This window comes from Primulina huaijiensis, chromosome 11 (assembly GCF_012295235.1).
Source record: "Primulina huaijiensis isolate GDHJ02 chromosome 11, ASM1229523v2, whole genome shotgun sequence".
NCBI classification, from domain to species: Eukaryota; Viridiplantae; Streptophyta; class Magnoliopsida; order Lamiales; family Gesneriaceae; genus Primulina; species Primulina huaijiensis.
In genome coordinates this window covers 13,696,813-13,723,140 of record NC_133316.1, presented here as the reverse complement: position 1 = coordinate 13,723,140, position 26,328 = coordinate 13,696,813, and the positions used below count along the sequence as shown (strand labels likewise).

The following is a 26,328-nucleotide window of genomic DNA, read 5'->3' as shown; positions in this document are numbered from 1 at the left end:
TAATTCTTATATATGTTAGCAAACAATATCTTAGAAACTTGTACCCTTGTAGGAAATGGTCGGAAGACCTCCACGAAACAATCGCAACCCGCAGTACGCAAACATTAACAACCGCAACGATAATAATGGAGATCCGAGTGCTGACGGCAATCCACCTCCCAGAGTGGGCCTGAGCCAAGCAGATTTGATGGCCATAGCCACCATAGTGGCAACAACCATCCAGGGTTTGGGAAACCCCAATGGTAACGGTAATCAGCAGCCTCAACCACCACTGGCACAGCATGGGATCAAGTATCATTATGAGTCCCTTCGTAAGAACCGTTGCCCAGTGTTCAAGGGAGACGCCGACCCTGAAAGTAGCCAGAATTGGTTAAAAAACGTGGAAACCCAATTGCGACTGTTAGAGATACCCGAGGCACTCAAAGTAGAGGTGATAATACCATTCCTGGAGGATAAGGCGAGCAAGTGGTGGGAAACAGTCTCACCTACTCTGACAAATGCCGGAGCAATTACCTGGCAACAATTCAGAGATGTCTTTCTCAAACATTTTTTCCCAGCAGAAGTCAGACTACAGAAACTGAGTGAATTTGAGAACTTCTCGCAAACTCCAGACATGTCAGTGGTAGATTACACCTCTCGATTCAATGACCTTGGAACTTATGCCCCGACAATCATGGCAGATGAAGTTCTGAAGATGTACAGATACAAGAAAGGATTGAGCAGTCGTATCCAGTCATCCTTGGCAGTTTACCAACCTACAAGCTTTGCTCATTTAATGGGAGCAGCAATAAGAGCTGAGACAGACATCAAGCGTCGGGAGGACGAGAACAAGAATAAGCGACCTCTTACTGGACAGTCATCTCAAGGGAAACAACCATTCAAGAGACCCAATCAATCCAATGGGTCATTCAAAGGTGCTTCGTCCCACCCAACTTACCAAGAACCAAAGATGTGTCCCAAATGTAATAGTCGTCATTCTGGGGAATGCCACAGATAGACTGGGGCATGTTTCAATTGTGGAAAATTAGGGCATCGAATCGCTAATTGTCCCGAGCCATTAAATAGAGGGACCAAGCCAAATGTTGATGCTAACCCCAACAAGCCAAAGGAGAATCAACCCAACGCTCGTGTGTTTGCAATAACTCAAGAAGAAGCAGATGATGCAAACGATGTCGTGGCAGGTACCATTTTTATCAATGAAATGCCAGCTTATGTGTTGTTTGACAGTGGTGATACTCATTCATTTATATCTAAAAGATTCACTAAGAAACTAGGGCTTACACCTGAAATACTAGTCGAACCCTTTAGAGTAGTGACTCCTACTAGTAAGACAATCGAAACACATAGAGTGCACCGAAAGTGTAAAATCTGTATCAATGAACACATATTCTAAGCAGAATTGATACAACTGAACATGGTGGAGTTCGACGTCATTCTAGGAATGGATTGGTTATCCAAGAATCATGCATTAGTAGATTGCCGAATGAAGAATGTCAAAATTCAAGCTCCAAACCAAGAAGAGGTCATTTTCCAAGGCAAAGTCAAGAAACAGAAGTCCCTCCTATCAGCTTCTCAGACTTGGAGAGCCATGAAAAGCGGAAAAGAAGTTTACCTAGCAATGATAAGCGAGGTAAATGAAGAAACTACGCTTGCATTAGAAGAGATTCCAGTAGTTCAAGAATTTCTAGATGTTTTTCCTGAAGAACTCCCTGGAGAAATTCCGGACCGAGAAGTAGAATTTGAAATTAATTTGATGCCCGATGCTGCACCAATATCAAAAGCACCCTATCGAATGGCTCCAGCAGAATTGAAGGAATTGAAAGATCAACTCCAAGAGCTGTTGGATAAGAAACAAATCCGACCAAGTGTATCCCCTTGGGGAGCTCCTGTTCTATTTGTGAAGAAAAAGGATGGAAGCATGAGATTGTGCATTGATTACAGAGAACTGAATAAAATCACAATCAAGAATAAGTACCCGCTTCCAAGAATAGACGATTTGTTTGATCAACTCAAAGGAGCTACAGTCTTTTCCAAACTTGACCTAAGGACAGGTTATCACCAACTGAAGGTCAAGGCAGATGACATTCCGAAGACGGCTTTCAGAACAAGATATGGACATTACGAGTTCATGATAATGCCGTTTGGATTAACAAATGCTCCAGCAGCATTTATGGATCTCATGAACAGAGTATTCAAACCATTTCTTGACAAGTTTGTGGTGGTGTTTATTGACGATATTCTCATATATTCACCAAGTGAAGAAGACCACAAAGAACATCTCCGTCTAACTCTTCAGACACTGAGGGAGAAAGAACTTTACGCCAAATTCAAGAAATGTGAATTCTGGCTAAGTAGTGTCACATTCTTGGGACACATAATATCAACAGCAGGAGTGCCTGTGGATCCTAAGAAAATAGAATCAATCTCAGATTGGCCTAGACCAAAGACTGTGACAGAAATTCGAAGCTTCTTGGGATTAGCGGGCTATTACCGAAAATTTGTTGAAGGATTCTCTTCAATAGCCATACGTCTTACCAAGCTCACACAGAAGAACTCTAAATTTCAATGGAGTGAAGCGTGTGAGAAAAGCTTTGATACTTTGAAGAATAAGCTTACCTCTACGCCTGTATTGGTATTACCTATGGAAGGCAAGGATTTCACCATCTACAGTGATGCATCTAAAGGAGGTTTAGGATGTGTACTCATACAAGAAGGAAGGGTGATTGCATACGCGTCGAGACAGTTGAAGCCGTATGAACAGAATTACCCAACACATGACCTCGAACTGGCAGCAGTCGTCTTTGCTTTGAAGATATGGAGACACTATCTCTATGGAGCCAAGTGTGAGATTTTCACTGATCACCAAAGTCTCAGATATTTGTTCACGCAAAAAGAACTAAATATGCGGCAGAGACGATTGATTGAACTCCTGAAGGATTACAACTTGACAATAAGCTATCATCCGGGCAAGGCAAACAAGTTAGCTGATGCTTTAAGTCGAAAGAATACGAGTAAGGTGATCCTAGCATCACTTTCAACACAACCATGCCTTCGAGAGACAATCAAAATAAGTCAAGATAGAGATTCCGCTTTGGTGAAACTGAAAGAGCAATGTAAAGAAGGGAAATCACCAAATTTCGAGATGGATAACAAAGGAATCTTGTGGACGAAAGGAAGATTGTGCGTACCAGACATCGATAACCTTCGACAAGAAGTAATGTCTGAAGCACATAAGTCAAAATTTTCAATCCATCCTGGCAGTACCAAGATGTACAGAGACCTGAAGAAGAATTTCTGGTGGAGTGGAATGAAAAAGGATGTTGCGACATTTGTTTCCAAGTGTCTTGTGTGCCAACAAATCAAAGCAGAGCACCAAAGACCTGGAGGACTTCTTCAACCTCTCGAGATTCCACAATAGAAATGGGAACATATCTTTATGGACTTTGTTGTCGGGTTACCAAAGTCTAGACAAAGTCATGATGGCATCTGGGTAATCGTAGATATACTCACAAAATCTGCGCATTTCTTACCAGTCCGCATGAACTATAATTTGGACAAGCTAGCCACATTGTACATGGATAATATCGTACGATTACATGGGGTTCCAGCCAGCATATTGTCAGACAGAGACCCGAGGTTTGTATCTCGTTTTTGGAAGAGTTTTCAACAAGCCATGGGAACTAAGGTCACCCTAAGTACGGCCTATCATCCTCAGACCGATGGCCAAACAGAGAGGACAATCCAAACTTTAGAAGACAAGCTGAGATCATGTGCTCTAGACTTTAGTGGTAATTGGAGTGAACATTTGCCTTTGATTGAGTTTGCTTACAATAACAGTTATCATAGCAGCATTGGAATGGCGCCGTACGAAGCTCTGTATGGGCGAAAATGTCGATCACCATTGTATTGGGACGAAGTAGGGGAAAGAGCCATCACTGGACCCGAACTAATCCAAGAAATAGTGGATAAAGTTGCTATCATCAGAGAAAGACTAAAAGTTGCCCAAGATGGACAGAAAAGTTGGGCTGATTTGAAAAGAACACCAGTGGAATTTATAGTGGGAGATAAAGCGTACGTGAAAGTATCACCAATGAAGGGTGTGGTTCGATTCAGCAAACCGGCGAAACTGAACCCCAGATATGTTGGACCTTTTGAAATTCTGGAGAAAGTGGGAACACTTGCGTACAGATTGGCACTCCCACCAAATATGTCTAGAATTCATAATGTCTTCCACATTTCGCAACTAAGAAAGTATGTTTCGGATCCAAGCCACATTCTTGAAACTGAATCACTCTTAATCGAGGGAGACTTGAATGAAAAACTTACATATAAAGAAGTCCCGATCCGAATCGTTGATGCCAAAGACCAAGTACTAAGGGGACGAACGATTCCTTACGTCAAAGTACAATGGTCTAACCATACCGAAAAAGAAGCCACCTGGGAACTCGAAGAAAAAATAAAAGATTAATATCCCTACTTTTTTGAAGGACAAGTTAATCCAAGTTTCGAGGACGATACTTACAATAAGGAGGGGAGAATGTGAAGACCATGCAATATGGGAGTGCGCCAATTGTGGAAGAAATTCATGCAGAAATTCATCACTCCACAATTGCAATTTAAAGACAACCGAAATCACCCCATTATAGCATGAATCTCGAGTATGTACCTTGAACCAAGAAGAGACCACGTTCATCCGGGAGAGATTAGTACAATCATCCATTTGATTAGCCATCAGCGTCATTCGTGGAGCGACTTCAGAGCTTACCTTGTAAGCTGATTTTCCGTGCCTATAAATAAGAGGACTCCTCATGCAGAACTTGCACTTCCAAATCTCGAAATCCTCTCTAGCATCACCGTGTTCTCGAAGCTTTTCGCCCTTTAGGAACAAAGCTCTGCCGCAATCTCACCATTCACGTTTCCTTGAGCAGTCAGATTACAGTAAGTGGGTTTTCTCCTTTGTTTTCTTTTGTTTTTGATATTATTAAATAAAATTGAACACTTATATTTATTTAAGTGGCCCTTGATATTTATACTCTTTTAATAAATATGGTCCACTTATTTGATTATTTTTAAAGTGGACTTTTGAATATATAAATTATTATATAAAGGATTTGGCTCACTTATTTTCTTTTTAAGTGAGCATGATATATTTCGAAAATAAATTAAATATGACTTCGAAAATTCGATCGGCATGATATATTCATTTCCATTTATTATAAATCCCCTGAATTATTCTTTGTTCGATATCAGTTATAATATTTGAAAGCATGTTGAATTATTTGAAATGCACTGTAATGATTCGATTTAGAAATGGTAAAGGAAATTCCGAACTTTGATATTCTCTGTTTAGGCCCTGATGCGGTGGGTTATAATAACCGTTCCTTTGGCCTCGCCCCTTAGAGGAGTAACATATAGGGGACTGATCAGTAAAACCATAGAAAATGAGATGATTTTCAGTGCTATATTCGTATTTTGTTAGTATTTGATTCAACATGCTTAATATTGAAATTACGATAATTTATTCGTATGTATATCCTCGATATTTGTTATGCACGATCGGCCCCCATTTACTGAGTATTTCCCAAAATACTCACCCCTTACATTCCCACCCAGATAAGAACGAGGAACAAATCGAGGATGAAGAGCAAGATTACTTTTGGGGATGGTGATGAAGCAAATCCATTCGAGACCAGTCGAATTTATTCTGTGCTTTAATTTTATCATCATGTATTTCGCTTCCGCATTTTATTGTAAAGACGATTACTTGTTATGAAAAAGACTGGTTATTGCGAATTACTACGAGGCTTGTTGTTTTGCAATTATGTGATTGTGAGACAACGCCGGTGTCGACTTACCCCAGTCTCGGGGCGTGACATTCATAGTATCTTCATTAATCTGGATGTTGTCCATTATATTCATTCTATTATGTAGTTCATTGTCAATATCCCAGAAATATAATTGAAAATGAGAAGATCCTCCTTCATTAGGCACTAAAGACGGAAGGTTGTGAAATATTTGGCCTAAGGCTCTAAAAGTGTAAACTCCTCGGCTCGAAGATGCTAGTTCTTTATCAATCTTAACACCCAATGAAGTGAATGAGAAGATACTATTGTAAGCTCGCACATTTTTCCGAAAATGCATAGCTTCTGTTGATTCATAGTCAGTGAATAAATTGAGCATATCAGGTGGCACTTCTATGGCTGCAAGCTTTATCTTGCCATTATTGCAACAAAAAGTTGGAGGCTCAAATTGAAATTTCTTAGCACCACAATAACAACATATATGCATCGGATGTAGCTCATGTGGGTGAAGTAATGTCGACTCATGTGTTAATCGATCTAACCACAATAATAAAAAATTATAAAATATACGTGTTAAATAACAAATATATGTTTAATATATTATTGAAATAAATTTGAAATTTGACGTTAATAGATACCTAGATTTCGTAAAGCCTTGAGCAACCCATCACAATTTTGTTTGTGCGCCTTTTGAGATGTGGTAGGATGGAAATCAATAGCTTTTCTTTTCTTCCGATTTTCCAAAACTTTATCAATATATTGTCGACGTTCTTGAACTGAGAATGTCTAATATTTTTTCCGTGAACTCTCTGAGCTATTCTTTTTCACCTCATCTTTAAATCGTATGAAGTTTAGGCAATTATCATAGGATACAAGCATAGATTGTATCGATAAAACAAATAAACTTTTAAAGACGTTTCACCTTCATATCGCACTTTATGGTGAAGAAATTGTTGCGTTTCTAATCTAGCTGTCACGCCAAACAACATACTGCTTGGAAAAAGATGGATGAAGATTCATGCAGGTAAGAACTTTCAATAATATACTCTATCATATTAAGTATAAATGAATTAAAAAATAATAATACATATGGAATGACATAAAAGGATTGAACTAAGCAATCAATAGATAAGAAATACCTCTTGGAATAAGAAGTTGATGTTTTTCTACCCATTACATCAACAAACTGATAAGTATGATCCTGGAATTGAAAATAAATCATATTCAAGATCCAAAATTGTGGGACTCTTTATTAATATTTTGCTACAAAAATAGTTTAAATTATTTTTCACATATATTTATGCCGTTATGTATGGATCTCAGCCCAAAATTGATGTTCTATAAATTGACTTCAAAGAAGTTTCGTGAATTTACACTACAAGAAAAAAGGCCTACGACAACGGTTTTTTCCCGTTGTTGTAGGCCTTTTAAAACCGTTGTTAGAAGCCTTGTGGTTAAAGGGTGTGCTCAAAGACAACGGTGAAAAACCGTTGTCGTAGACGTCTAAAGACGACGGTGAAAAACCGTTGTCATAGGTATATAAAACCGTTGTTAAAGGTCATGTGGTTAAAGAATTCGCTAAAAGACAACGGTTTTGGGGTGAGGTGGTAGTTAACGGACATCATCGTTAACCGTCGCTACAATTAGCGACGGTCGTAATTAAAACAGTCGCCAAATAGCGACGGTTTTATACGCCATCGCTAAATTTAACGACGGTATTTTTTAAAATTCATCGCTAATATTAGCGACGGTTTTGTATACTTTCCATCGCTAATAAAAAAATTTCACTTTTAATATTTTAATAAATATACAAAAAAACTAACAATGCTAATTATATTATTGATTTACCGTCGAAAATACTATATTCTTTATTTTAAAAATTTATTAAACTTTAAAGAGAAAATCGAAACTAAAATTGTGTAAGGGAGAAAAATTTTAAGTGTTGCGAAGTGGTATGGTAAAAAAATGAATTGAGGGTGGGGATATTTATAGATAATTTGCGACAGTTTTGACTTTAACTGTCGCAACTAGCGACGGTTATATTTTTAACTGTCGCTGATTTAAAATTAGCGACGCTTTTAAAAGAACTGTCGCTATATTTAGTAACGGTTATTAAAAACCGTCGCTAAATATAGCGACGGTTAAGTATAAACCGTCGCTAATTATAGATCGGCGACGGTTTTACCAAAACTGTCGCTAAAATTAGCGACGGTATACAAAAACCGTCGCTAAATTTAGCGACCGTTCTCGTAAAACCGTCGCTATATCTACATCGGCGACAGTTTTTCTTAAAACCGTATCCTTTAACTGTCGCAAGATTTAAATTAGTGACGGTATAATATAACCGTCGCTAATTTTAGCGACGGATTTTACTTAAACTGTCGCAAAATCTAATATTGACAACAAAATTTGTAGAAAAACCAGTTAAAAGACAACGGTTTTTTACAAACCGTTGTCGTAGTTTGAAGAAAAACGCTAATAGACAACAGTTTAAAAACCGTTGTCGTAGCCAAAAAAAAAAAACACGCTCATAGACAACGGTTTTTAAAAATCATTGTCGTAGCCCAAAAAAAAACGTTCATAGACAACGGTTTTTAAAAACCGTTGTCGTAGATGTATCAAAGACAACGGTTTTAAAGAAACTGTTGTCTTTGAGCGGATTTTTTTAGGCTACGACAACGGTTTTTGTTAAAACCGTTATTAAAAGTAAAAAGACAACGGTCTTTGATGTGTTGTTAAAACCGATTTTTCTTGTAGTGTTACATGGACAGCGACATGCTTTACTTCTTCATTTGCTAATGTTAAGATGAAGTTTTTTGCCATAATTGTTCAGTAGAATGGTATTTAAATGTGCCTTGGTTCCTATTTGATTTGGCATTTTCCTCTTTTCGCTTGAACAAGGCCTGAAATCCCCATTCCATTTTCTGCACATATTTGCATCTGCATGAATATCTAATTCCCGGCTAGATATGTTGGTCATAATGTTCTAGCATTGTGATCACATAACCAATTATCCCAAATTTCTTGTTTTTTAGTTATAAGAAGGAAGTATATCGTAATTAAGTAAAAAATAAAATAAAATTGTTTAATTCAAAATAAAAGATCATACATGCTATATATACTTATACGTCGGCTCCATATCGGTCCCCTAAAAAGTATCACTTGAGTACAATCTCTCCCTTTTCTTCGAATTCCACATTCGAGAGTTCGAGTTTAGGGATATTTGAGATTTGAAAAAATATAAAAAGTTTTTTTGTTTTATCATTTAAATTTTTTTGATTTATAATAAAAGGTTAATATTAGATGTTATTTCACATTATAACATAATTTATAAAATAGTTAGATCAATTCGTAGGATTATTTCAGTCACATGATTATGATACGGATATGCATTAATTTTCATTGCAGTATTTCAATCGCAATGTTGCACCCTTTAAAAATTTGTTTAGGAGTACAAAATGATTAACAATAGGTAGATAACTAAAACATTAAATCAAATTAAGCGAAACTCCCATTCAATTACACGACTTTACTTAATTTCATAATTTCTGTCATAAAAATATTATTAAAATCAAAATATATGCATCGTATTGGTAGATGTATTAACAGACCGCCAAAACTTTTTTTTTCTCAAGCAGTTTCCTATTAAAAGTTTTTATTTTAAATTTACATAAAAAATAATCTCCACATAACATAGACAAATCATTCATGGTCAACAAATAGATGGCCGTTACAAAAAAATATGGGCAGCATGTTTCATATAGGAAAAGGGGTATTTTAATTTTTCTATTTAATCAGACAAATGTATCTAAAAAATTTTTTTGTTCGATCATCGTTATCGAAAAAATCTATGACCAAATCTTTTTTTCCTTTTCCGGGTGAGTGGTTTCACCTATTAAATAATTATACTCGTTTTGTTTCAATAATTTAAGCAAAAAGCATACCTATATGGCAATTTGAAGAGGATATTTTCAATATCTTAACGTGAATAAGTTGAACATCAACAAATGAAAGTGCATGCTGTTACCTTGTACCAAATCTGAGTGAGTATATTTAGTCAGCGGTTTCACTGCCACCACCACTACCCCAACCACCGGTGCTTCCACTTTGTGTACCTCCACCCCTGCCACCAGTTCTGCTGCAACAGAACATACTTATGTAGGATTTTTTGCACAACTAATTTTTTCAGGAAGGCTGACCAATACGAGAAGAATCGTCTTTATAGTAATTTCAAATGGTGTAGGTCATTTATGTGTTAGAATTTTTTTTCTCAAAAATCATGTTTCTGCACGTATATAAATATGATAAAACTATATGCGGAAGCTTAAATCGATTGTTACCTCCGGCCATTGAAAATTTTGATTTCTTTGCTTTTCCTCTCAGTTGAAGCCTTCTAAGCACTCCACCCTCTCAATAGATGATGTATATTTCTTATGAAGTGTGTGTGCTTAGGGACCTCAATCGTCTCTATTTATAGGCATCTCATACCATCAACGAGAAAAATCGGGAATCTGAATGTCAAAAGAAGAAACGTGTACGCATCTCAATTTTCTAAAGTTGAGGTTGCGTACACAAGTTTCGTCAAAATATGTAGACAATGGCCGTCGCCAATTCCTACACGATACTTCTTTTAACATGTGTCATATTTCTTACATTCTCCCACTTGACACATATATCTCATTTAACATAGGAGAAAACAAAATACATGAATCATGGCGATAGGTCATCTAAAAACAAATATTATCTTCCATGTATTACAATGCATTATGTCTCTCAAATCTGTATAACTTAATGGATAAACCCAATGTTTATTCGAGGTCCAACTTTATTGATATTTCTCAAATCAATGAATGTGTGCACAACAAATATGAGAAAATATCACATCATAGTTTCATTAAATTTGTTCTTACAACAAAATTACATAAAGAAACCAAGTCTCATTCTTTCTGTATGATCTTTAAATTTCAATGGTGGCATGCCCTTAGTCAAAGGATCCGCAATCATCAATTCAGTGCTAATGTGGTCGATAAGTAACTTCTTATCTTTAACACGTTCTCGTATGGCTAAATACTTGATGTCGATGTGCTTGCTTCGACTACCACTTTTGTTATTTTTAGCCATAAAAACAGCAACTGAATTGTCACAATATAATCTTAATGGCCTAGATATAGAATCCATAATTCTAAGCCCTGAAATGAAACTTTTCAACCATACACCATGTGAGGTTGCCTCAAAACAAGCTACGAACTCAGCTTCCATAGTGGAAGTAGCAGTCAATTTCTGCTTTGCACTTCTCCAAGATACAGCTCCACCAGCTAGCATAAAAATATATCCTGAAGTGGATTTTCTTGAATCAATGCAGTCAGCGTAGTCTGAATCAGAGTAGCCAATTACTTCCAAATTCTCAGTTCGTTTGAACATAAGCATATAATCTTTGGTTCCTTGAAGGTACCTCATAACTTTCTTTGCAGCTTTCCAATGGTCTAAACCTGGATTACTCTGATATCTTCCCAACATCCCAACAACAAATGCAATGTCAGGTCTAGTGCAAACCTGAGCATACATTAAGCTTCCGACAGCAGAAGCATAAGGAATGTTTTTCATTTGTTCCCGCTCTAGATCATTCTTTGGGCATTGGCTCAAATTGAATTTATCGCCTTTCACAACAGGAGCTATACTTGGTGAACAATCTTTCATCCGATATCTCTCTAAAACTTTGTTGATATAGGTTTCTTGAGACAAACATATAATACCTCGAATTCTGTCTCTATATATCTTAATGCCAATGACATAAGATGCATCGCTCATATCCTTCATATCAAAGTTTTTAGAGAGAAATTTTTTCACCTCATATAACAAACCCTTATCATTGGTTGCAAGTAATATATCATCCACATATAGAATAAGGAAACAAATCTTGCTCCCACTGACCTTCTGGTATATACATTGATCCATGGGGTTATCAACGAATCCAAATGAAGAGATAACATCACGAAATTTTAAATATCATTGACGGAAAGCTTGTTTCAATCCATATATAGATTTCTTAAGCTTACAAACCATTTGCTCACCATTACTAGAGAAGAATCCTTCAAGTTATTTCATATAAACCTCTTCCTCTAGTTCTCCATGGAGAAAAGTTGTTTTCACATCCATTTGTTGCAAATCTATGTCAAAATGTGCAACTAATACTAGAATGATACGGAGAGAATCTTTTTTAGATACAGGAGAAAAAGTCTCCTTATAATCGATTCATTCCTGCTGAGAGAATCGTTTTTAGATACAAGAGAAAAAGTTTTATACCTTTCAATGTTGCCTAATGAGTCTTTCTTTGTTTTAAAGACCCATTTACATCCAATGGCTTTTACACCATCAGGCAACTGAACAAGATCCCAGACTCTATTAACTGTCATATAATTCATCTCTTCTTTCATAGCATTAAATCATAGTTTTGACTCATTATAACTCATGGCTTGTGAAAACGTTTCAGGATCATTTTCGGCTCCGATTTTAAAATCCGATTCTTGTAAATACATAACATAATCACTAGATATAGCTGATCTTCTTATTCTAGTAGATCTCCTAAGATTGTTTGGTTGATCAACAATTTCTTGTTGTTCTTCATTAACAACTTGATCTACTGGATTTTCATCAGCGATTTGTGGAACTTCAGTAACTGGTTGTCTAACACCCATTTGGTCTTGAGGGGTGTGAATAACAATCAATTTGTCATTTGAATAAGAGGGTTGTGTATTAATGTGATCATTCTCAAAAACTAAATCATGATCACTCCCACTAATCAAGTCATTTTCAAGAAATTTTGCATTTCTTGATTCCACAATTCTAGTGTTGTGAGATGGACAATAAAATCTGTACCCTTTGAATTTTTCGGCGTACCCAATGAAATATCCACTTATAATTCTTGGGTCCAGTTTCTTTTCATGTGGGTTGTAAACCCTTATTTCAGAAGGACAACCCCAAACGCGTATATGTTGCAAACTCAGCTTCCAACCTTTAAATAACTCAAATGGCGTCTTTAAGATAGCCTTAGTTGGAACTCAGTTTAATATATACACAGCCGTCTTAAGAGCTTCAGTTCACAAGGATTTAGGAAGTTTATAGCTACTAAACATGCTCCTCACCATGTCCAATAATGTTCGGTTTCTCCATTCAGCTGCGCCATTTTGGTCCGGAGAACCAGGCATAGTATATTGGGCAACAATCCTATGTTCTTGGAGAAACTTCGCAAATGGACCAGGTGCTTGTCCATTCTCAGTGTATCTACCGTAATATTCTCCACCTCTATCTGTTCTCGCAATCTTAATATGTTTTCCACATTGCTTCTCCACTTCAGCCTTAAAAACATTAAAGGCTTCAAGTGCTTCGTTTTTGTTATGAAGCATGTAGATATACATGTATCGTGAATAATCATCAATAAAGGAGATGAAGTATTTCGGACTTTGCATGTCCATATCTGGACAACAAATATCTGAATGTATGATTTCTAATATTTCTGTACTTCTATTGGCACCTTTTTTAGACTTATTGGTCTGCTTTCCCTTAATGCAGTCCACACAAGTCTCAAAATCAGTAAAATCTAAAGTACTGAGTACTCCATCATTTACTAATCTTTTAATTCTCTCTATGGAGATATGTCCCAATCTCCGATGTCATAATATAGAGGAATCTTCATTTATAACACATCTTTTAATACCTCCTTTAACATGCATAGTGGTGTTATTATTTTGTAAATAAATATAGAAAAGACCATCAATCATTGTACCATTTCTAATAAGATTTGATTTATAAAACAAATTTATTGATTTATCCAAAAACTGAAATGAATAACCAAAGGGTACAAGTTTTGAAACTGAAATTAAATTCCTAGAAAAACTAGGAACATAAAATGTCTTTTTCAATTTTAAAATAAAACCATTATCCAATATAAGGCAGTAAGTCCCAATAGCCTCCACATGCGAAGACATCTTGTTTCCTGAATAGATGCTCCGCTCATTTTCTATTGGCTTCCTTAGGTTTTGCATATCCTACAAGGTATTTGTAACATAGATTGTAGAACCAGAATCAATCCACCATGTGTTATAAATCATATTAACCATATTAGATTCATAACAGACAAATGAAGTAGTAATACCTTTCTTTTCAAGTCAGTTCTTAAATTTATTGCAATCCTTCTTCATGTGTCCCGTCTTTTTACAGAATAAACACTTGGATTCTTTCTTAATGTCAGGTTGAGGTGAAATTATTCCTTTCCCTTTTCCCTTGACTTTGGCTTGCTTCTTATACTTTCCTTGTGTAGTCACAAATACATTATCACTTTTTTCCATCAACAGCCTTCCTTCCTTTTGAACACACATGGTCATTAATTCATTGATGGACCATTTATCTTTATGTGTATTGTAGGAAATTTTGAAGGGTCCATATTGCTATGGAATAGTGCATAAAATGTAGTGCACAAGAAACGTTTCAGACATTTCCACTTCAAGTATCTTGAGCCGAGCCGATATGTCCCGCATTTTAATTATGTGCTCTCGCACACCTTTCACACTGGTGAGCCTTAATGAAGAGAATTCCATAATTAGAGTGCTTGCTTAGTGCCTTATCTAAAGACTGAAATTGTTCATCAATAGCCTTCAGTAATTCTTTGACATTATTATGCTGGTCGACAGAACCACGCATGCCAGCAGTGATTTTGGTCTTTATGAACATTACGCAAAGTCGATTAGATCGCTCCCATTTTTCATAAAGATCAACATCATCCGGAATATTGTTTTCAGTAATAGCAGATGGTTCGTCTTTCCGTATAGCATAATCAATATCCATCCACCCTAATAGAAGGAGAATTCTTTCTTTCCATATTTTATAGTTGTCGCCCTTTAATTCGGAAATGTCACATTTCATATCAGAAAACTCGCAGATTGCATAACTGCACAAAATATCATATGCTTAAAATTTTGAGACAATATCATGTTTTACCAATGTAATTAATGTTTTAAAAATTTAGTGACATAAAATTTGTATGTGGGCTAAAATTTTAATTCAATAAGATTTTTCTGTACTTTATGATAAAACTATAAAAATGTATTTTCCTTAACTCTTGTGGGTAAATTAAGAAAAATATAATTTGATAATTTAACCTAATTAGTTATATAAATATAATAAAAATCCTTGTGGGGGTAAAATTTATTATGTTTATATAATTAATTACAATTGTTGTCCATTATGTGATCCAAATTCACTTAATGCATAATTTTCCATAATTAAGGATGCTGCGGCTATTCCTCAATTATTTAAAATTATACGGTTCACTGGACAAAATTTTGGCTTCTCTTAATGCTTTATATAATAATTATTTCGCAATCAACACTTTCCAAGAGTGCTCCCTGGAAAGATAGGTAGTGCTTAGGCCCTTTAAATACCTAACTCCTAGACAGAGCAATGTTCCTCAGGGAGACCAGTGGCTAGTCAATGCAGTTTAAACCGATCTATGAAGAACTCCCTCAGATCATGTTTTCTTACGTCACCTTATAATTATTATTCAACTTAATTATCCACATTTATGTGAATCTTTATAAGCCAAAATTTTTTATTAAATAACTTTATATTCACATTTTTACTTAATATGAACAAATATGTTCCCCATCAGTTTTTCTCTTCAATCAGAGTAGTGATAAAGTGAGGATCACATTTACGTGAAAATGTGGGCTTCTCACCAGTTTTTCTCTTTTATCAGAGTAGTGATAAAGTGAGGATTATTTGTTCATTTGTGAACATCTGAAATATTTTATAATATTATATTCACATCTTACTTGATATGTTCATTTTAAATTATAAACAACTCAATATAATTTAATATGAACATAATGTAAATATTNATTATTATATATTTATAATAATAAGTAAACATTTTTTTAAAAAAAAATTACGACAATTGCAAAGAATTGTCAAAATATGTGGGTCTCACATTTTTTTTTTAAAAAAATAATAATAATTAATGTGGGGCTCACATCAATTAATTTGACACTTCAATTACCGACAATTTGAAAGAAAAAAATGAAGAATGTATTTAAGTGGTTTAAATGTGTGGGTCTCGTGGGAATCCAATCAATCCAACCACTTATTAATTTATCACAATGCATGTACATGATTGTTTCAGACATGTTGATTATCTTCTTCAAGCTTTCTCCTTCGAATAATTTTCTTTCAATTGCTCATTTCATTTCTCCTCAGAAAATTTATTTAATTTTCAAAACTTCAACGTAGAACTTCAAGCTCCGATCGAGAACACAATTCTAAGATAAGTATCTTAATATTATTATGTGATCCGATCTTTAAATTTCAAGTTTCTTACGTAAAACTTAAAATTCTTTTTCCAAAATTTTATGATATGAAAACAAATATTTTCAAGGCAGAGGTATCACGGCTCTGATACCAAATGTTAGAATTTTTTTCTCAAAAATCATGTTTCTGCACGTATATAAACATGATAAAACTATATGCGGAAGCTTAAATCGATTGTTACCTCCGGTCATTGAAAATTTTGATTTCTCTGCTTTTCCTCTCGGTTGAAGCCTTCTAAGCACTCAATAGATGGTGTATATTTCTTATGAAGTGTGTGTGCTTAGAGACCTCAGTCGTCTCTATTTATAGGCATCTCATACCATCAACAAGAAAAATCGGGAGTCTGAATGTCAAAAGAAGAAACGAGTACGCATCTCAATTTTCTAAATTTGAGGTTGTGTACACAAGTTTCGTCAAAATATATAGGCAATGGCCGTCGTCAATTCCTACACGATACTTCTTTTAACATGTGTCATATTTCTTACATCATGAATATCTTCCTTAAAATTTGTGTGCCATTAGAAATTATGTAGAGAAACAGGAGATCATACAGGATGAGGAGAGAGCCAACCGTGACGGTAAAATAGAGTAACAGATTACTTCACTAAGTAACGAAAGCTCGGATATTGATGCAACTCCTGCCAAGCTTTCTGATTGCAGCAGTGCAATTTCATCGAGACAAAGATCTAATATTCTTGGCTTGCAGACAGATACTGAATCTTCCCATTTCAAACCTTTCAAACCAATCCAGTGTGGAGTATTTCATGGTAAGAATGTTTTATAATGGTGAATTATAAGGCACTAAATGTAATTTAATTATTAGTAATGATGAGGTATTGATGTCTTATTATTTTTATATTTACATTACAATAATAATAATTTTATTTTGTTCAAATTTTTATACACACTTTTATAGGTATTATCTTGGAATGAATACGATCCAGACAACTAATTGAGCGGCTAAGTCAATTATGTGATGTTCACTTCTTGAGTCATGCATACTTACTGAGGCTCCACTTTCATATTTTGTTGGGGTTGAAAGCATTTTTCAGGTAGAAGATGGAATGTTGATATCTGCTCATGTTTCCAGGTTATAAGCAGAAGGTGAGAGATATTATTGATGGTAGGTTATTTCCGGAAGCTGGGGTAGAAAACAGAATTGGTCATGTCAAGTAATTATAATTATTAGTAATGATGAGGTATTTATGTACTATTATTTGTATCATTACATTATAATAAATATTATAAATAATTTGGTTTTGTTAAAGTTAAAATTTGCATGAAAGGTATTTTTGTCTATGCACAATCGGAAAACAATATAGATTATACAAACTTTTATAGGTATAATAAATATATAGATGAATATGAAAATTCAAATTTTAAAAAATAAATAAGTAATAGAAAAACATAAATCAAATTCTAGATAATTTATTGGCGCAGTTGGTTTGCCTATTTCGCAGCACAGGTGGTGAGGTCATTTCGTTTTCGTGTCTGAAAGACCATCTAGCCCCATTTTTGCTCCGCTTATTGGTTCCTCTTTACATCCTCGACCTTCGAAGGCCCAAAGAACTTGAGCATACATGCATATATATCATTTCATCAGTACAAATACACTGTAAAAAGTAAAGTAAAATCAATCATATCCCACCACTACGTAGTTCAAGAAAGAGTAAACAGCTTTAATCCTTGCTGCCGATCCGTTTGAGCAGCCAGGCCCAGAAGCCAACACTTTTTGTTCCACTTGACTCAACAGGCTCCTTGAATTTAGCCTTCTCGCTGAGTTCCTCAAATGAATTCACAATATTCTGAAGTCTCGCAACTAACTCAATCAACGAAGAAGTAAATGTTGCAAGTGACAATGCACTAGCGCTTTCATATGTCCTCACCTCTCTATCATTGGGAATGGAATCGTTAATAAGTGAGAGACGTGATGGCCACATTGTTTGCTGTCTGAGCACATTTTCTCCAGAACCCCATTGTGAAACAGATACAACACTAGCGTTTGGATTATGTGGATCAAAATTTCGCATTGACAGAGTCGATTTAAGATAGGCTGATTCACCGAGGGAATTCATTACAAATGGCCTTTTTTCGTTATCCTTGATTTCTTGGAGTTGTTCAGGATCTGAGAATTTTCTGGCCGTTTTCCACTTTCCCAACTCTCTGCTATTACCAAAAGGTACGACTCTTGGTCGATCATCATCTGCAAATCCTCTGCTGCATCATGAACCTCCAAGAGTATGTCTCGTGGGCTAAGTTTTTCCATTCTCTTCTTTTTCACCCAGCAGTCGCAACACATTAGCTCCTTCAGTCCCAACTTTCTGAATCCCATCCTTAAAAACGAGTCTTAATTCTGTCGATGGCTGTAATGAAAGAGTTTAAATGTGAGGAAGGAATCCATAAGCCAGGGAAATCAGTTACGCAAATATAAGGAAAGGAGTCATGAACCGCTGCAGAATTCAGAGGAATCTCAATTTTCAAGGCTCGCATAATATGATTAAAGATTAATTTTGGATAATAACAAAGCTTTTGCAGCCTTAATCTCAGGTTTGCTTAACAGTGCACTGAGCTATAGATAATAGGATTAGGAGACAAATCTAACCTCGAGCGACACCGTGAAAGAATGCACAGAGCTAAATTACCTGTATTTCTGAAAGTATACACCCATGCATCGCCATCACCATGAATGCAGAATGCCCCAAAGCGCCGTTGACTTTAACATATTTGTTCCAAGGATAATTGAACATTCTGTAACGGCCATGAGGTGGTTCCCGTACAGCAAAATTTAACTGAAAATGAAACAAAGATGCTAAAAAAACAGATCATATTTTCTCTACTGAGCATAAAGTGTCCATACTAATCAAGAAGCATACCAAAGACTCCTCTTGGCTAGTCGACTCCACCGCAGCTCTATATCCACTATACAGAGGATCATCCGACGCCTGGTACACCAGAATTTTTGAAGGTATTCTACTGTATTCAATAGACTGCAAGTACATGTTGACACAGCCTAGACATACAACATGCAATGTAAAGTTCAAGAATAGAAATTTCACAAACAAACATCAATTATTAATACACATGAAATTGGTACTCGTTTAACTAAAACTTAACCTTCCAGTGAAGTAGCAACACTCCTGAAATTCTTTACGACAAGCTTATGCAAATCCTCCCCCAGACCAAATGAGGTAAATACATACATTTACAAGCAAACATATACCAGCCCCAATAGCAATAAGCAGCAATCTCGAAACAGCTGTTTCAACAAATTTTGAAGATCCTGATACCAATACCATACAATATGTCAACAAGAACACCCGAAACCCATACTCATACTGCTTCATCGCTGGATGCAACTTCAAGTAGCTAGCGAGAAAAGCTAGAACACGGAAAAGCATAAACACCCGTTAATGCCACTGTCCATGTTTCAACAGAACAAAATCACATGAATCAATTAAAACAGACCTGCAACAAAAATCCCGATTACAATAATCACTTCTTGAAGTTGTCCATCCATCTCAGACAAATGTCCAATCCCAAGAGCCAGTGCTCCAGCAGACAAGGTCCCCAGTGCCCGGTTTAAACCTTTACTTCGTGTAGCTCCAATATAAAAGCAGCCCATCAAATACGTAAATTTCTATAAACAATTTATCAATATATAAAAAAATATACAAACTAGAAAATAAATGGCAAACGATTCATGAGGTAAAAATAATCAAACTACAATAGATGAACTATTTCAATAGCAATGAAACAATGAAATAACATGTTACCTAATGCTGAATTAACCCACAATAATAACACTAAGGATAAAGAGTTAAGGCACAAACAAAAAAGAACAAGTCAAAAGTATTAAATAAAGTGAAACACGTTTCTTCTATTTTGTATTTGTTAAGCGTGTTTCTTATAAGCGTGCATTTTTGTATTGATATAAAAGGGTACAGCGTTGACGGTTATTGTAAGACATTGGATTCATTTTTAGTGAATGAAAGTTTTTCACTCCTCTTGTTTCTCAGCTTCCGGTGTTCTTCAATTTCTGATATGGTATCAGAGCATAAATCAAATTTTTGAGCTGTAACTCTGATTGTCTTCAATGGCGAGAGGGAATCAAGTGCCAATTCCGTCTTCAGCTACAACCTCGAACAATTCAGGTGGTCGGATACCATTTGAAGATTCGAGCAGTCCGTTCTTTCTGCAGAACGGCGATCATCCTGGTTTGGTCTTGGTTTCTCACCTATTTATAGGTAACAACTATAATACCTGGAATAGAGCGATGTAAATGGCCTTGACAGCTAAAAACAAGTTTTCGTTTGTTGATGTTACACAATTACGCCCGTCATCTAGTGATTTGTTGTATGCTACTTGGGTTCGTTGTAATAGCATGGTAATCTCGTGGATTTTGAATTCTGTTAGTCGAGAGATTGCAGACAGCTTATTGTGCATATCCACAGCATATGAAATTTGGAATGATTTGAGAGATAGATTTCACCAGAGTAATGCCCCAAGAGTCTTTCAAATTAAGAAGCTCTGGACTGGACTACATCAAGGATCAATGGATATTAGCTCTTATTATATTAGAATGCGAACTTTGTGGGATGAATTGAAGGATTTTCAGTCAATTTCTGTGTGTCAATGTGGATCGATAAAGGAATGGATGGATTATCACAGTCAGGAATGTGTGATGCAGTTTTTAATGGGTTTAAATGAGTCATATGCTCAGATTCGTGCTCAAATCTTGATGATGGAACCACTGCCAGTGATTTCGAAGACTTTCTCTTTGGTGGTTCAGGAAGAAAGGCAGAGGTCTATACATCATGATGTTTCTGCGATTCCTGGTCAATCATTAGTCTTCAATACCTCGAATGTTGCTGCTGTGAGAGGTGCCCCTACTGTTAAGGGAAGCAAATTTGATAAGCCTATTTGTTCACATTGCCACTTTCCTAATCACACTGTCGACAAGTGTTACAAGTTGCACGGATATCCTCCCAGTCATCCAAAGTATAAGCAAAAACAGAGTGAAGGAAAGGCCCATGTTAATCATGCTCGCAGCTGTCCTGATGACGTACTGCCCACAGTTGGTGAGAATCTGAATCCAGACCATTGCCGACAGTTTATTGCTTTCTTAAGCTCGCAACTTCAGCTTGGTGACAACAACACTTTGGTTTCACAGCACCAACCTGATATTACACCTTGTTTCACCGGTACATCCTCATTATCCACTGATCATGCCCCTACTCTTTCTTTGTCTTGGATCATAGACACGGGTGCCACACACCATATTTGTTGTTCCTTGAGGCTTGGGTTTATTTGCTCAAGTCTAAATCTGATGTGTTTGCATATATTTCCTTCTTACTGTCGAATGATTCATACACAATTTGATAAACGAATAAAATCAGTCCGATCAGACAATGCTCCAGAACTTAAGTTTTCTGAATTTTTCAAGTCCGAAGGGATAATCCCATTTCATTCTTGTGTGGAGCGACCGCAACAGAATTCAGTTGTGGAAAGAAAACATCAGCACATCTTGAATGTGGCTCGAGCTTTATTATTTCAATCTTCTATCCCTTTAGACTACTGGAGTGATTGTATTCTCACATCCATATACCTTATTAACCGCACACCTACTTCCCTTTTGTCAAATAAATCTCCATTTGATCTGCTCTTTCACAAAAGTCCTTCTTATTCTCACCTCAAGGTGTTTGGTTGCCTGTGCTATGGTTCAACCCTCTTTAGTCATCGCACAAAGTTCTCTCCTCGAGCAATAAGGTCTGTTTTCCTTGGCTATCCCCCTGGTTATAAAGCATATAAATTGCTTAATCTTCTCACCAATGAGATTTACATATCTCGAGATGTTACATTTCATGAGAATCTTTTTCCTTTTCAATGCGAATCTCGTTCTCCTGTCGACTCCAATATCTTTGCTGATTCTGTGCTACCAGCTCAGATTGGTTTATCTCCACAACCTTCGGATTCCCCGGTTCTGCCCGTCCACATCGAAATTCAACCAAACCTGCATGGTTGAGTAATTATCATTGCTACGCTACTACATCCTCTTCTTCTTCCTCCACCTTTCACCATTTATCTTATGTCCTTAGTGTGCATAAGCTTTCCAGTCCTTACCAAGTTCTTGTTAATAACATCTCTTCCATTGTTGAGCCAGACACTTTCTCCCAAGCTGTTATGAAACCAGAGTGGCGCACAGCCATGGATGCTGAATTGCAAGCCCTAGAAAGTAATCGAACTTGCTCTATTGTTTCTTTGCCACATGGCAAGAGTGTTGTAGGATGTCGTTGGGTGTATAAAGCCAAGTTTCGAGCTGATGGTTCACTAGAAAGGTACAAAGCCCGATTGGTTGCTAAGGAATACACACAAAAAGAGGGGGTGGACTACTTTGAAACATTCTCACCCGTGGCCAAAATTGTAACGGTCAGAAATTTGCTAGCATTGGCTGCATTCGCGGATGGTCTCTTACCCAACTCGATGTAAATAATGCCTTCTTGCATGGTGATTTGGTTGAGGAGGTGTATATGGCACTAACTCCAGGATATCATCGCCAAAGGGAAGATCTTCCCGCAAATGCAGTTTGTAAGTTGCATAAATCATTATATGGCCTTAAGCAGGCCTCACGTCAATGGTTCTCCAAGTTTTCATCCACATTACTCACCATTGGCTTTCGTCAATCACATGCTGATAGTTCTTTGTTTACTCGATCAAGAGGTGATATTTTTTTAGCATTATTGGTCTATGTTGATGACATTGTTATTGCGACGAACAATGAAAAAGAAGCATTAGATTTGAAGATATTCTTGGATAGTCATTTTAAACTGAAGGACTTGGGCAGTTTGAAGTATTTTCTAGGGATCGAAGTTGCGAGATCTTCTCGTGGTATCTCTATTTGTCAACGACACTATGCTCTCCAGTTGCTTACTGAAGCAGGTCTCTTAGGATGCAAGCCTCGCACAACACCTTTGGATGCCAACTTGAAACTCAATAATGAAGATGGTGACCTATTAGATGATCCTTCTGTTTACAGAAAGCTGATGGGGAAGCTCTTGTATTTGACCATCACAAGGCCGGACCTAGCTTATTCCGTTAACAAGCTAAGCCAGTTTGTATCCAAGCCTCGACACTCACACTTGCAGGCCGTCTATTCAGTGCTTAAATATGTAAAAGGAACGGTTGGTCAAGGTCTTTTTTATGGTAAGTCAACCCCACTTAAGCTTAGTTTCTTCTCTGATTCGGATTGGGCAGCCTGTCAAGATACTCGGCGTTCAGTTTCTGGTTATTGTGTTCTCCTTGGTGAGTCCTTGGTTTCATGGAAATCCAAGAAGCAACAAACCGTTTCCAGATCGTCTGCCGAAGCCGAATACAGGTCAATGGCCAATGCTACTTGTGAGGTGATTTGGTTGTTGTCGTTACTAAAGGATCTTTGTGTCCCTTGTAATGAGCCTGCTGTATTGTTTTGTGATAGTCAATCGGCCATCCATATTGCGTCCAATCCTGTTTTTCATGAAAGAACGAAGCATGTTGAAATTGATTGCCACATTGTGCGAGAGAAACTTCACGGTGGACTCATCAAGATCTTGCATCTTTCGACACACTTGCAACTTGCTGATTTGTTCACCAAATCTTTGCTGCCAACTCGTTTCCGCATGCTCTTATCCAAGATGGGGATTCACAACATTCATGCTCCATCTTGAGGGGGACGTATTAAATAAAGTGAAACACGTTTCTTCTATTTTGTATTTGTTAAGCATGTTTCTTATAAGCGTGCATTTTTGTATTGATATAAAAAGGTACACCGTTGACGGTTATTGTAAGACATTGGATTCATTTTTAGTGAATGAAAGTTTTTCACTCCTCTTGTTTCTCAGCTTCCGGTGTTCTTCAATTTCTGATAAAAAGCAAAACTCAGTGAACCAAACGCAATGAAGAAGAGCAACTTACAAACAAAAAATTTAAAACGAAGCAAATATTCAAGACGTCCCAGATATTTAAAAATCTCCAGCTCAGACGAAACATATTCAGAATCTAGGGAATAAAGCTACCTAAGCCGCCACATCAACATTAAACATCAGTTGTAGCTAAGAAAAGGAAAAATCAGAACTTACCTATGCTAAATTCAAACACAACAACAACAGTAAGAATAGCCCAGATGTAGTGTGTCGGCTAATAAAATTACTGGGCTTCTTAAAAAACACAAGAAACGACACCAGCGACAAAGCGATGCTCTTTTCAGCGGCAAACGCCACTTTTCTCGGGTCGGATCTTCCCATTTCACACGAACCAACTGCAATTTGCTTAACATCGCTCCACAACTAGGAAAACTTTTGACCCATGAGACGAAAAATCCGGTGCAAACAGCCCCCATCTCTGACGCAAGAATCACCAAATCCAACGTTAGAGTATATTTCCCGCGAAATCAATCTCTCTTCTTTGCTTCTCTCTACAAAACTTTGCCTTAGTGATCCATAATTTGCAGGCATCAGCTGATAGTTTTACAAAAACATGAACAACAGAAGTAGCCGTGCAAGCATTTGGGTTTTGAGCTAATTTTTTTTTTTTTTTTTTTTTTTTTTTTTNAATATTTTGATTAGGAAAATATTAGTTATAATTATAATTAAATCTCGAATCTGAAATATTGTCTCAATCGTGAGAGATTATGATGATTTGTAAGAATTTTTATGCAAAAAAACTTCTTAAAAAATAGTCCCCCCATCAAAAATCTCAATAGAACCATGTATTTAGACCAAATTTTTTTTTTAAAAAAACTGTGTTAAAAGTGGGCTAAAAAATTCATTGAAAATATTATTATACAAACAATTTTCGAATTTTATTTTTAACTGATAAGGCATCAATGATTTGTTATCTTTATGATAGTTATAGCTAATTATCAGACAAATAAAAAGGGAATATAGTCTATGTAACTGAGACACAAAAAAAAAAAAAGGGGGACTTGGTTTATATAATTGTGATGGTGAAGTATTTTGTTTCATTTTTTAGTACGATGTGAGAAAGATGATCGAACCTACGTATGCAAATTCCACTCATGAGATTACTATCACTGGACTACAAAACTCGATCTCGAGTATTTTGTTTCTAAGTCTACTTCATGCTGGTCTGGGTGCTTGATTTGAAAGCCCAAAATGAGATTATACAATAATACTAATTACAAATAAGCCCACATGTTGTTTCGTATTTGTAAGCCCAAAACGAAATAATAAATGGCAGGAAGAAAAATAACCAACCAAACAGGTTCATTTTTGGTCCATACATAGATGATGAGGACTAAGAATTGTTATGCGGTGTGTGTATAAAACTTTGATTCATTGAGGGGGTGGCGTGTGGCTCTCCAAAGCTTTATCCAAAGATCCAATCTAACATCAATGTCTGCCGGTGCATCTTCTTCTTTCACTGCCAACCTCGTTGCAAAATCCAATTCCACTTACTTGCCTCCTAAATTCTTGCAGGTCATAATATCATCTCATTGATTCTGGGAATCAAACGCTTCGATTCTTATTTCTGTCATTATGTGTGTGTTTTTTACATTAAGCAGAAGAGCAGTTTTCGAGGGTTATCACTTCAAGATGTGAAAAGGGTCGTTGAGAATATCAAAAACCATTAAAGAAATTCGCTCATTTTTGGGACACGCTGGATTTTATAGGAGGTTTATTAGGGACTTTAGTTTAATCTCTAAACTCATTTGTAACTTCTTAACAAAAGACATTGCAATTGAATGGACTCAAGAATGTCAAAATGCTTTTGATAAAATCATTCGACATTTAACATCAGCTCCTATCATGCAACCTCCTGATTGATCTTTACCATTTGAAATCATGTGCGACGCAAGTGAGTATGCAGTCGGTGCAGTATTGGATCAAAGAAAAAATGGTAAGCCTTATGTGATATATTATGCAAGTTGAACTTTAAACAATTCTCAAATGAATTACTCCACAACTGAAAAAAGAACTACTTACTGTAATATTTGTATTAGATAAATTTCGTTCTTTGATTGGATCAACGAGTATTGTGCTTACTTATCATTCTGTTATTAGATATTTATTGACCAAACATGATGCAAAGCCACGACTGATACGATGGATTTTGTTGGTTCAAGAATTTGACATTCTACTATATCTACATGTTTTGTTTTATGTGGAAAAGCAAA

General features: G+C 36.3%; 1 protein-coding gene and 1 pseudogene across 1 annotated transcript; one reads left to right on the top strand and one right to left on the bottom strand.

Moving 5' to 3' along the window:
• Nucleotides 1–55: 55 nt before the first annotated feature.
• LOC140988403 (uncharacterized) lies at nt 56–3,418 on the top strand. The gene is made up of 5 exons (XM_073457421.1): nt 56–914; nt 1,029–1,325; nt 1,398–1,867; nt 2,297–2,751; nt 2,875–3,418. Exons 1-5 carry the CDS (start codon nt 56–58, stop codon nt 3,416–3,418), a joined length of 2,625 nt encoding a protein of 874 aa, XP_073313522.1.
• Nucleotides 3,419–17,517: 14,099 nt separating this feature from the next.
• LOC140987195 (aluminum-activated malate transporter 4-like) lies at nt 17,518–24,724 on the bottom strand (annotated as a pseudogene).
• Nucleotides 24,725–26,328: the final 1,604 nt, after the last annotated feature.